The sequence below is a fragment of the Elephas maximus genome, chromosome 21, assembly GCF_024166365.1.
Source record: "Elephas maximus indicus isolate mEleMax1 chromosome 21, mEleMax1 primary haplotype, whole genome shotgun sequence".
Taxonomy (NCBI): Eukaryota; Metazoa; Chordata; class Mammalia; order Proboscidea; family Elephantidae; genus Elephas; species Elephas maximus.
This window is the reverse complement of record NC_064839.1, coordinates 22346599-22359434: the sequence shown is the minus strand read 5'-3', so window position 1 is coordinate 22359434 and position 12836 is coordinate 22346599. Positions and strand designations below refer to the sequence as shown.

The 12836-nt window shown below is 44.6% G+C and overlaps 1 protein-coding gene across 6 annotated transcripts in view; it reads left to right on the top strand.

The window, feature by feature from the left end:
* The window catches only part of LOC126064515 (liver carboxylesterase 1-like), a 283681-nt gene that overhangs the window by 228768 nt on the left and 42077 nt on the right, over positions 1-12836 (top strand). For 2 of the 6 annotated variants that reach the window (XM_049863671.1, XM_049863672.1), the window contains 6 exons: positions 2105-2209; positions 4461-4565; positions 7343-7381; positions 9035-9175; positions 10071-10151; positions 10427-10574. The exons of the other annotated variants lie outside the window; for them this stretch is intronic. In XM_049863671.1, coding sequence (XP_049719628.1) covers positions 2105-2209; positions 4461-4565; positions 7343-7381; positions 9035-9175; positions 10071-10151; positions 10427-10574 — 619 coding nt within the window. The remainder of the gene's footprint in view (positions 1-2104; positions 2210-4460; positions 4566-7342; positions 7382-9034; positions 9176-10070; positions 10152-10426; positions 10575-12836) is intronic. 6 annotated transcript variants of the gene reach the window in all.

Below are 12836 nucleotides of genomic sequence, written 5' to 3'. Positions count from 1 at the left end.
TTTGGGTGTATGTGTGTTCATTGTATTATCTTAGGTGCAAATATGACTTTATAATTGTCTTTATTCATAGATTATGTATGGTTTAAGGAGATGTGTACAGGTGTCATGGTGACAAGGGGTTGAATGTGATGTTAAGATTGTGTGTCAACTTGGCTGGGCCATGATTCTCAATGTTTTGGGACTTGCATAATGTTGTGACCACTTCCCTGTTGAGATGTGATATGTGGTCACCCCCATGATAGGATCTGCTGTGAGTAACCAAACAATTGAAAGGGAGTTTCCTTGAGCCTGTGGCCTGCATCGAATATAAGTGGACATTCTGGCAAGGCTTGGGGGCTTTTTGGCCATGCTGGATCCTGCCACTGGCTCCTGTTCATGTGACCTCCTGTTCTGGGGACTTGAGCTAGCAGCTTACCTGTGGTTTTGCCTGCCGATCTTGGGATTCATCGATCTTCGCAGACTGTGAGCAGGAGCCCTGCTCTCTGAAATGCTGATCTTGGATTTTCCAGTCCCTGTGGCTGTGTGAATCAGGAGAAGCCTCTATCTTGGCACACGGACTTGGGACATTCCAGCCTCTACATGGTGTGAGCCATATCCTTGATATAAATCTCTCTGTAATGTATATTTATACACTTTACTGGTTTTGCTTCTCTAGAGAGCCCACCCTAAGACACAAGGTGTCTGCTGGTGTGGGAATATGGCTGGGGAGACACTGAGAGAAGCTAAGGTGGAAAACCAGATCAGAAGGTGCTGGGAGCTGTGAGAAACCTTCCAGCTGCTTGACAGTTGAGCAGAGGGTCAGTGCTATTACCATGTTTTTAAAATGTGCATTGGCTTCATAGATGAATGCAGTGAGGGAAATCTTCATATTTTTAAAGTGGAGAAAAAGGAAAAGTATAAGTAAGTCCAAAGAATAAAAAAGACATCCACAGTTGCACTACCCAGGGGTACTCAACATTAACATTTTGACATGTATTTTTCTAGTGTTTTCTCCATGATTCATTTAATCACTCTGTCTGTCCATCTATCTATCCATCTATCTGAAAGAGTCCCTGGAGTACACAAACGGGTAATGTGCTTCATTGCTATCTGAAAGGTTGACAGTTTGAGTGAGTCCACTCAGAGTTACCTCAGAAGAAAGGACTGGGGATCTACTTTTGAAAAATCAACCACTGAAAACCCTACAGAGGACAGTTCTGCTCTGACACACATGGGATCTCCATGAGTCAGAACTGACTTGGTGGCAACTGGTACTGGTGTCTGTCAAAAAACCTTCCTTAACATGTCAATATAAGTACCTCCCTTAGCATTAAATATTCCACCATAATGTTATTCTTAAGGAGCCCTGGTGACACAGTGGCTAAGCACTTGGCTGCTAACTGAAAGGTCAGTGGTTCGAACCCGCCAGCCGTGCTGTGGGAGAAAGATGTGGTCATCTGCTTTGGTAAAGATCACAGCCTTGGAAACCCTGTGGGGCAATTCTATTCTGTTCTATAGGATCGCTATGAGTCAGAATCAACTTGACGGCACACAAAAACAGCATTAAATATTCTTCCACAATATCGTTTTTGTGTTTGCATAGTCATTCATGGTAATAATGCAAATTAATTTACTTAACCAATGTCATAATATTGGACACTTGGGTTATTTCCAATGTTGGGTAAAAATATCCTCATACAACTTTTTATGCCTCTTTGATCATTTAGCTTAACAGAAATTCTGAGTTACGGAAATGCTAACTAAGAAATGTGTATTTAAAGCTTGTTGGGGATATGCCAAGGTGTTCTTCAGAGTACTTTTGGTTGTTGATAATAAAGATGTACCATACACTTCCTATTCCAGCCCTCACCGTGTGTTCCTGATCCACCCCCCTAAGCTTGTCTTGTGGAAGCCAGGCCCCTGGGTCAGTCTAGGGGAAGAGCCCAGGGCAGATGAGGAGCTATTATGTCCACTGAGTCCTCTTACATGCTCCTGAAGTCCTTGAGTTGTCCCCAGAGCAATGTGCCAGAGCAGAGCTGTGAATGGAAGTAGCTCTGGAAGAACCGATGTGTCATTGACCCCTCCCTGTGAGCATAAACTCTCCTCCTCTCCACTCCCCTCACAGGTTTTATCTCCTCTGGCCAAGAACCTCTTCCACCGGGCCATTTCTGAGAGTGGCGTGGCCCTCTCTATTGTTTTGGTCAAGAATGAAAGCAGGTCAGCAGCTGAGGTAGGTCTCACTTTGGACGTCTGCCTGAACCTGCCTGGTCTCCTGGAATCTCAGGGGTCTTTCTTGCCAAGGACTCAACTTACATTGTCGAAGAATTATGGAAGCGAGAACGGCTAAGTAGGACAGACAACAAGACACCTTACTCAAGGTATTAGTTTGCTAGTGCTGCCTTAACAAAACATGCCACAAAAAAAAAAACAGGTGATATTAAGGAACATGCGCTTACTGTCTGACAGCTTTGGAGACCAGAAGTCTGAATTCAGGGCATTGGCAGGGCCAGCTGTTCTCTGCCAAGTCTAAGGGAAGATTCTTGTCTCTTTCTGCTTTGGTAGTTGTTGGCTATCCTTGACATTCCTGGGCTTGGACATGCAGCTATCTGTGTTGTAGTTCTCTCTTTGTCATCTACTTCTCCCTGTGCCATTTAACTTATTCAACAAATCCATACTGAGTGCTGAGTATGTACCAGGCACTGTACCAGGCTCTGGGAAGCCAGTGCACACTCACCATGGCCCCACCATCATAGAGTCTGCCTTCTATCCAACTGCTTCTTCTCCTCTGGTTACATTTTGCTTCCAGTTCGCATGACCACTCCACCTGCTCTTCAGTTTTAAGAATTTCCTTTTGATTTCAGAAAGTAGTCAAGCTTTCTCTTCCGCTTTAGAGCTTTTATCATTTTTATACTAGAAGTGCTTAGCCCCAATTCCAGATCATTTACAAAAGAAATTCTCTGTCCCTGGTTTGCTTGGATGCCTATTCTTGGTCCCATTCATTGTAGTTAGGAGAGTGGGCAACTTATATGAGCGTGGCTTTCAGGAGCTATTAGGGGAGCTCCGTGGCCCAGAAGAAGGAACCATTCTCAGAAAAGTTGGGGACAAAGATGTGCTGGATGGACCAGTCCAACTCCAAGATAGGCTGAAGCAAGCCTCTCCTTCAGCGGAATCTTTTTTTTACCTTTTTTTTACTTTTAAAGAGGGCAAAAGGTCCTGGGCTTGTGTCACTAGCTCTCCAAGCAGTGATCTGAGCCCCTCAGCTTGTCTTAGAATCTTGCCCATTATTTGTTTATTTTTTATGACCCATGAGCTAAGAATGATTTTTATATTTTTAAGTAATTGAAAAAAATCAGAAGAAGAACAGTATTTCACAACCTGTGAAAATTATATGAAATTCAAATTTCAGTGTCCATAAATAAAGTTTTATTGGAACACCACCACATCCATTCATTTGCATATTGTCTTGTTTAACTTTGAAGCAACATCTGCTATGCATTGGGACAGATGCCAGGCTATTTTCCTTTAGGCCTCAGAGTTACATGATATTCTGTAGTTTCTGAAGTGCCTTCATGTGAGTCATCTTAACTGGACCTCCCGTAGTTCTGCACATGTTTTAATATGTGTTGGTGCCCTTCTGAGCCCTTTCAGGTATTAAGATAGGCCAGTCATTATCCCCATCTATGGGTGGAGAAGCTGAGGAGCCTTCGTGGCACATAGGTTAAGTGCTTGGCTGCTAACTGAAAGGTCGTCACTTTGAACCCACCAGCCACTCCATCAACAAAGACCTGGCAATCAGCTCCCATAAAGATTACACCCTAAAAAACCTTATAGAGCAGTTCTACTCTGTCACGTAAGGCGACTATGTGTCAGAATCAGCTGAATGGCACACAACAACAACACCACCATAGTTGTAGAAACTGACAACAGAGAAGTTAAGTGACTTGCCCAAGGTCAAATGTAAGTCAAATGCAAGTGGCAGAGCTGAAATAGGAATTCAGGCAATGTTATTGAGAGTTGGTGCTCTTAACCACCACTCCACACTGACTCTCTTTAGACATTCAGCTTTGAGATCATTATGCCCTTTTAAACAGACATAAGGTAACTGAGGAGCCCCTGGGTGGTGGAAACGGTTAAGCACTCAGAAGAAGGCCTGGTGATCTACTTTTGAAAGATCAGAGCCATTGAAAACCCTATGAAGCACAGTCTTACTCTGAAACACATGGAGTTGCCATGAGTTGTAATTGGCTTGAGGACAACTGGTTCTGTTTAAGGTAACCGACAGAGAGAATGCGTAATTGGCGCAAATCACAATTCAAATTAGTAATAGAGGCAAGACTAGGACCCAGGGCCCACACCTTCTGTTTTTTTTCTACTATCATATGCTACCTTAAGAAATAGGATAGGGGTAAAACATTCTGTCTACATTGTTTGAGGGAAGGGATATCACTCTTGGATTCTGCTGTAACCTGTTATCGCCACAGAAATTTGCTATCTTGGCTGGGTGTAAAACCACCACCTCTGCTGTCATGGTTCACTGCCTGCGCCAGAAGACAGAGGAGGAACTCTTGGAGACATCGCTGAAAACGGTAGGTGCATTCATTCTTGTGGCTACATAAGTCCCACCCTTTAAACTTGGCCCCAGGCTTTATCATTTCAGCTGCCACCTTTACCTGAAAAATCTACCTGGGTAGTTCCTTTTCTCTCAGGAGCAGCGTTAGCCTAAGGATATCAATAAGTAATTTCTTCTATCCTTTTTTATCGTGAAATATATCAAATGTCAGAAAAGTAAAATAATATTAATGAGGAATTCTGTGGTAATCCCCCAGTTCTATCAGAACTTGTTATTTTGCCATCCTCGATTGCAGATATATTTTTAAGAAATTAACCATTACAGATTTGGCTAAAAATCCCTGGACATCCCTTACTAGTTCCCTTCTGCCCCTTCCTTCTCAGAGGAAACCACCATCCTGAATTTTTCGGGCAAGGTTTTTAAGAACAAAGTTTGTCACAATTTATCTGGGTTAATTTAGAAACTACCTAAATTATAACTCAGTAGTAGCCCAGTTTTCTAGATTTCCTGAGACCCTGCCTCAACTGAGATTTTAGGGTAGCCATCCATCCACCCATCCATCTATCCATTTATCATTTTACCATCTATCTACTCAACTACAAATCTATCCAATCCATCAATATCGCTTCACCAATCTAATATCAGTCAATCCACTAATCCATCAATAATATTACTTCCATCTGTTATCAATCCATCCAGCATCCATTCATCTTCCAACCACCATATATCTTCACTCCAAAAACCAATGATTCCTCTGTCCGCCAGTTACCGTCCATCTATCCAGTTATTTGTTCAACTCATCCATGCTCCATTTATTGACCAACCCCATCCATTCATGCATGCATCCTTTCATCTATCCATCCATGCTAACTCTATGGGGGGTGTCAGAGTCGATGATGCAGACAAGGAACTGTCCAAGGAAAAACGCACCCATTGTTAACTGTGGTGAGAGTACAAAGGAGGAAGCCTTCATTTTAACCAGCAGGGATGCTTCACATAGAAGGTGGCATTTGCAGATTGGTGGATGGCTATGGCATCTGTCATCTCAGAGAAGCTACAGCAGGTCGCACACCTCATAGAATACTGGACTTAAAGCCAAGCTATTCCCTTTGTGGGGCAAGGGTGTGAATGTGAGCTCCGAAGTAGCCTGAGCCTTGGGACTCTCAGTCTGGACCCTGGCCTTCTGAGGATTCTTCCAGGGTTTCCCAGGGGCAGGCATAGAGCACTGGACTCTGCATGTATCCCCATGGGTTGAGCCCAGTGTGGTTTCTGGGCTTGGATCCTGGTGTCTCAACCCCTAATAAGGTGACCAAAGTGTTCAAAGAATTAACACACAAGTATTTTCTGATGCCTGGAAAGAGGCAAATATTTTAACAATTCTTTATGAGACACAAAGGACCCTACTTATAAGGGGAGAGTTGGTGAATTTGGGAAAACCCAGAGTACCTAAGAGTCCTAAAATCTCCTTTTGGGACTTTCTGTGATCATTTGGAAGTGCTTTCCATGATTATTCACTGTCCCCAATACACACACACACACACCCTTGGCTGCTGAGTCACTTCCTGCATACTTGTCAGGCATATTCGCTGCAGTGTAATGTAACATTCAGTGCAATTTTGATGACCACACACCAAGGACAGCCGTGGCGAGGCAGGGGTAGAGTGAGTTTCAGTGAGCTTGTATGAGTCAGGAATTTTTCGTGCAAGGTGAAAAAACTCATCTCAAAGTGTCTCAAGCCAAAAAAAAAAAGGAACGTGTTGTAACAGAATCTTCAGGTAACTGAAAAGAGTAGGTAGTTTCAGACACACCTGGATCCTGGTGCTCAAATGATATTACGGGGAGTCTCTCTGTCTCTGGAGGTGCAGAGGTTGAGAGTTCGGCTGCTAACCAAAAAGGACTGCAGTTCAAATCCACTAGCCGCTTCTTGGGAACTTATGGGACAATTCTTCTCTGTCCTACAGGGTCACTGTGAGTCAGGATCGACTCAACGGCAGTGGGTTTCGTTTGTTTTTTTTTTATGTCTCTACCTCTCAGCTTCCTATGCTCAGTGCTGGCTTCACTCTGAGGCAGTTTTGTCCCCTGGGGTATTAAAGAAAACGATGGCACTCTAAACGTACATTTTACCAGTTTAGAAACCCTACTGGAAAGAGATGACCATTTCCCAATAATTTCCTCAAAAGTTTTGGGGTAAAATGACATGAGCAAGTACCATTCCTGAAATAATCATTGTGATCAGGGAGACAGAGCACCTCAGGTCAAACATACATTTCTGACCAAAGGGGTGAGAGTGGGGAAGAGGAAAGTCCCCAAAGGAAAATTGGGGTGCTAGTTTTGTTTTTTTTTTTTAGATAGTCAACCCTGGTGGCACAGTTGTTAAGAACTACAACTGCTAACCAAAAGGTCAACAGTTCAAATCCATCAGTCACTCCTTGGAAACCTTATAGGGCAGTTTTACTCTGTCCTATACGGTGAGTATGGGTCAGAAATGACTCGACTGCAACAGGTTTGGTTTTGGTCTCCAACAGAAGAGGAAATAGATGCAGGGCAGGGTGGCACAAACAAGAGATGTCCAGCGACTCTAGATTGGGGACCCCAGATGTTGTCCTTGCTTTGTTCCTGCCGTCCCCTCCCCCGTCCTATACCAGGGGAGCCAGGGTCCGGCCCACTTCCTCTCAGCCCAGCCAGGGTGGCACCTGGAAGGACAGCCCTTTACCTCCAGGGCTCAGCTAACAAAAGATCAGCTTCTTTCCCAGGAAGGCTTCTCATTCACAGCCTCTGCCTTTGTCTACACAGAAATTCCTCAGTCTTGATTTACTTGGAGACCCCAGAGAGGTAAGGGCCTTCGTTATTTTAACTACAACTTTCAAGCCTGGCACTTTAAGCTCCAGTGAAATGTGGATGAAAGAATCCTCCTTTTTGTGGAATCACAGTAACTCCTTGTGTTTATATTACCAAGGCCCAGAGAGGGGCAGTGACTGGCCTGGGTAACACAGCCAGGAGGGCCAGAGGCAGGACTGGAGCCCATTTCCCAGACTCCCAGTCCAGTGCTCCCAGTCATCAGTTCTGTGCCATATGGACCCAGTCTAACCTTCTCTTGCTTATATTTCCTGCTCCCCAAAATGCCCCTTGGGGTGGAGGCTGGGCTAGAATCTTCTTCCATGGGGTGGCAGAGATGTTACCTGGATAAAGAGTTTCTTCAGGAACCTTCACTGAGGAGCCCAAATCTTCTCCTGAGAGGCCAGGGTTGGTTGACTGTGCAAGCTGCACTCTTTACAGGGCCTCAGGGAGGGAGCCAAGGGTCTCAGTCCTGGGTGCACCCTTCTCCCAGCCACACAGGCTGGATACTTTAGCCGCATCCTCCCCATCTCCCTCTTCATCTGCCACCTTCCAACAGGTTACTAGCTTCTGGTGACATTGCCTCTGTACCATCTTACACTCCTGTCCTCTCTGCCCCCTCCCTGGGAAGTGATGCCCTGAAGAATCAATTGGATATATTCAGTCTCTCAGTGATTATTTAATAAGCACTTACTATGTGCCAGGATCTGATTTAGAAACTGGGGCCAGAGCACCGAAACAGACCAAAAAAGACAAAATTCCCTACTCTCTTAGAACCTAACATTCTGGTTGTGGGGGTTACGATAAACAAAGTGTGTGACGTGCTTGATGGAAGTCAGTGTTATGGAGAAAAATAAAGCAAGAAATTGGGGTAGAACCTGCCAGTGCGTATGTCCGTGGTTTGAATTTTAAGTAGAAGGATCAGGGAATGGCTCAGTGAGAAGGTGATATTTGAGCCAAGTTCTGGAGGAGGTGAGGAAGCCAGTTCTCAGGAAAACTGGAGGAACAGTGCTCTAGGCACAGGGAACAGCTTCCGCAAAGGCCCAGGGCACAAGGTCAGTGTAACTTGAGTGGATCAGTGAGGGGATAGACTAGGCTTCAGGATAAAGAGGTAATGGGAGGTGGGGGCGTGGCCATTTAAAGGATTTAGATTTTGATTCAAATCAAGATGAGAACCCATTGGAGGGTTTTGAACAGAGGGGTAACATAACCTTAGATTTCACAAAGGGTCTGTTTGGCTGCTGTGTTGAAAATAAACTGTAGGGAAGGGACAAGGGCAGATGAGGTGAGCCCAATGGGAGGCTGTTACATTGCTGTACATAATTCAGGCAAGGCAAGATGGCGGCTTGACCTAGGGTAGTAGTAGTGCAGTGTGATGAGAAGGGATGGGAGTGTGGATATTTTTGAAGGAATAGCATACAGGATTTGCTGACAGACTGAATGTAGGTGTGAGAAAAAGAGGAGTGTGCCTGAGCTTTGTTTGTTTGTTTTAACCTCAGCAAGGCAATGCACATAGCCCACACAGCACAACCACGTGCACCCACTCTGGGCAGCAGCAATTATGTCATCCTAACAGAAGCTGAAGTTGGTCACCCCCTCCCCACCACTGACTCCGCCCAGCTCTGGCCTCACTACTCTGTTCTCTTCCAGACCTATCCCTTCCTGCCCATTGTGGTTGATGGGATGCTGTTGCCAAAGACACCTGAAGAGATTATGGCAGAAAAGAAATTCAACACCGTCCCCTACATTGTTGGAATCAACAAGCAAGAGTTTGGCTGGATTATTCCAAAAGTGAGAAAGTGGACGCATCTTAGACTCTACCCCACCACCATCTCAAGTTAGGATGAGCTCTTCATTCTCCAAGGCCCTCTTTGAGTGGAGGGTGCCGGTTGCCTTCAGAATGAGTTGATATTTCCATGAAAATCTTCTCTGAGATGGTCAAATGGGTGGTGCTGCCCATGGGAACCCCTCCCCCAAACACTGCGTCCTTCCAATCAATGAACCCTGAAACGTCAATGCTGGGAGGGCCTGTAGAGATAATAATGGTTCATGTGGGAAAACCAAAGCCTGGAATGGGGATGGAGCTCGGGAGTTAAGAAGAGCTAAGCCTCAGGTCCAGGGCCCCCTACCTCAGGTTTGGTGCTTTCATATTTTCTCTGTAAGTCTCTGCACATGCTCTTAGTAATCTAATTGGAAAGATTCAGAGAAACATGCTGTCTTGTGAGTTAAAATTGACTTCTAAAAGGGAAGAAGGACTTTCCCCTCAGAGGGATTTCAGAGGTTATCCTAAAGGACCAAAGCCCTAAAGGCAGGAGTCGGGGCTCCCTCAGACATCTGAGGCAGGCCTATGTCATCTGCTCCACAGCCCTCTACTTTAACACTACCTGGCTTCAGCCTTCCCTTCTGACTCACTGAGCACTGGGGGGATTCTAGCCTGATAAATGTCACAGTAGGCTGCAAAGAATTGGGGCAGCTTCTGCAAAACATTTTTCATCCTCCTATACTCCTTGAGTCCCTGAATATAAGTCCATTTGATTCATTGATTTTGTCCAACTTAACAAAGCCCATGCTCATCAGAGCATGGCAAAGTAAGAGCCTCTTTGGTCTGTGTTTGTTTCCTTGGTTGTTTCTTCCTATTAATTCTCAATGAGTCACAGGTGTGTAATCCTTTTTTTTTTTTTAACAGTTTCTGGGCTATCCAGTCTCTGAAGGTAAACTGGACCAGAAGACAGCTGCATCGCTCTTGTGGAAGTCCTACCCCCTTTTTGTAAGAGTCCAGTGAATCATGGGAAGTGGTTGAGGCCCCAAAAGGGAAGGAACTTGCCCAAAACCATATAGCACTTAAATGGCAGATCAAAGACTAAGACCTGAGGGTTCTGCCCCCATTTTCGTGCCTTTCCCACCTTGCTGCCCTGGATGAGAGCTGCAAAGGGCTTGATTGGTGTCCTATTAATGCAAGCTTTCCTCACTGGGTGGAGAAGCGACGTCGGCTCACCTGGGGGTGGGCAGCTGGTGGTCACTTTTCACTCTTGATCCATTCAGGCCATCCCTGAGGAACTGACTCCAGTGATCACTGAGAAGTACTTAGGTGGGACAGATGACCCTGTCAAAAAGAAAGACCTGTTCCTGGACATGCTTGGAGATGCAGCATTTGGTGTTCCATCTGTGATTGTGGCACGTCGTCACAGGGGTGAGTGCCAGAGGCTGGACAGGAGAGGGGATGCTGTCCACCTCCAGATCCTTTGTCTGTCCTTCCCAGCCCCCACGCCCCTCTGCATAGACAGATATGTTGAAACTGCCGAGAGTCCAAACTCCAAGTTCGATTCCATTTGACCTGGAGTGAGGTACTGTTCTGTTTTGGTTTCTGCCAGAAGCCAACTCTAAGAAAAGAATCTGAGTGCTAGTAGTTTATGTGAGAGGTGATCCCAGAAAACACCAGTAGGAATGTGAGGAGGCGACCAAGGAGAAGAAAGGAAGCCAATCAATGATGCATTGTTCAGCAGTATCCACTGTGGACAACTGGAGCTGGGAACTCTGAGAAACAAGAGGAAGACTTGCCTCAGGGTCATCCCATCTCAGCAGCAAGGGAGCTTGGGTACTTACTACAAACTCCCACCAGCCATTGGCTGTTCCCAATGGGTTTTTAATTTCCTGGCACTTTGACCTGTTGCATGAAGGGACAGAGTAGTCTCCAGTGGCCAAAGACCCCAGGCAAATAGTTATGGATGCTAGAGGTAGGTGTCAGGCTGGCATGTCCAGAAATGGAGGATATGGGTGGGAGTATGGACAGCATCTGCTCCAGGTGTTCCTTACCGGAAGTCATGATGATATGGGAGCTGGAGAGCAAATATTGGAAGGTACATCTTGGTCAGAGCTACCTGAAAACTACTTTGTTAATTGATGGAGCTGGGGGAAGATTGGGAGCCAAGCATAGTGTCAGGGATGTTGTCAGGGACCAAGAAAACCAAAAGGAATGAGCAGTGTGATGTGCGGGAGGAGGCAGTATGCAGGATGTCAGGATCAGTGGCAGGATTTTGTCCATTCCAGCTTATGCCTGTGACACGCTGAGGGTCAGGGCAGGGTCTTCCATGGGATCTTCCAACCTCACCTTCCCCAAAGCTGAGTAGGTGGGATGTGAGGTTAACGATGGAGGAGCTCACCAAATAGTAGATGGATGTTTCTTCCTAGATGCCATTTTGAGGTCCTTACTGGACTTCACCTTTTCCACAAACTCCATTAACTCGTTCTCCTCATGTGCAAGCTAACAAATGTTTCCTTGGTCCCTCTTTCTCTAACCCTGCTGGAAGGGTTTTTAAATTCAGGACGTTATAAGCATGATCAAAACTACCTATAGCATGGAATAGGCTACTTAATACTGAACTACTTTGTGTCCAAGCACACCTCACAGCCATAAGGTACAGGTGCTAATTACCTACCCTTTCTTCCTCACTAGAGTTCTGATGAAACCCTTTAGCTGGGAGCCACCTGGGATCAAATCTATTTTTTTCATAAATTTGGTTTTGCCTCCTGTAAGTTGTCTGACCTGTGGTATCCCCTTCTGCATCTTCTGCTAGTCTCATCCATCCCAGGATATTACATGACATTGAGTTTAGGGGCTTTTTATTATTTCATTCCTATATTTATGTCACTGTCTTCTTAATTAAAGACCTTTAAATAAAAAGAACTTTTCTGAATATAAAATTAATTTGTTAGAATTGTAAAAAGTTTTGAAAATATAGGAACGCATATAGAAGAAATGAGGTATCACTCATGGTGCTTCTGCCTGGAGACTTTGCTGTCAATGTTTTTGGTTTTTGTTTTCCTAATAATTGTTTCATGTCTTACCTATAATTAAAAGATCAATGTTACCATTTTTGTTTATTACAGGCATTTCCCAATGTCATTGAAAATCCATTGAAAAACATATATATCTTTGGCTGCATGTGATTCCGTTCAATGAATACATTATAACGGGCTTTAACATCCCTTCTTACTGGATACTTAGGCTGGTTGCTCCTATTTTGACGCCACAAATAACATTATACTCATCCTTATGTGCATAAATCTTTGACCACATCTCTAATAATTTTCTTAGGACTGCTTTTTAGAAGCAAAATTACTGGGCTGAACTGTAAGAGTTTATTTTTTTAATAATTTTTATTGAGCTTTAAGTGAACATTTACAAATCAAGTCAGTCTGTAACATATAAGCTTATATACACCTTACTCCATACTCCCACTTACTCTCCCCCTAGTGTGTCAGCCCACTCCCTCCTTCCAGTCTCTCCTTTCATGAACAACTTTGCCAAGAACTGTAAGAGTGTTTTAAAGCTCTTGATACTTATTGCAAAATTGCTATTCAGTGTATAAGACTGTGGATTTCTTAACTCTCTTGTGCACTTGGGATACTGAGATTAAAAAATATTGCCAATTTCACAAGCCCTACCCCAACC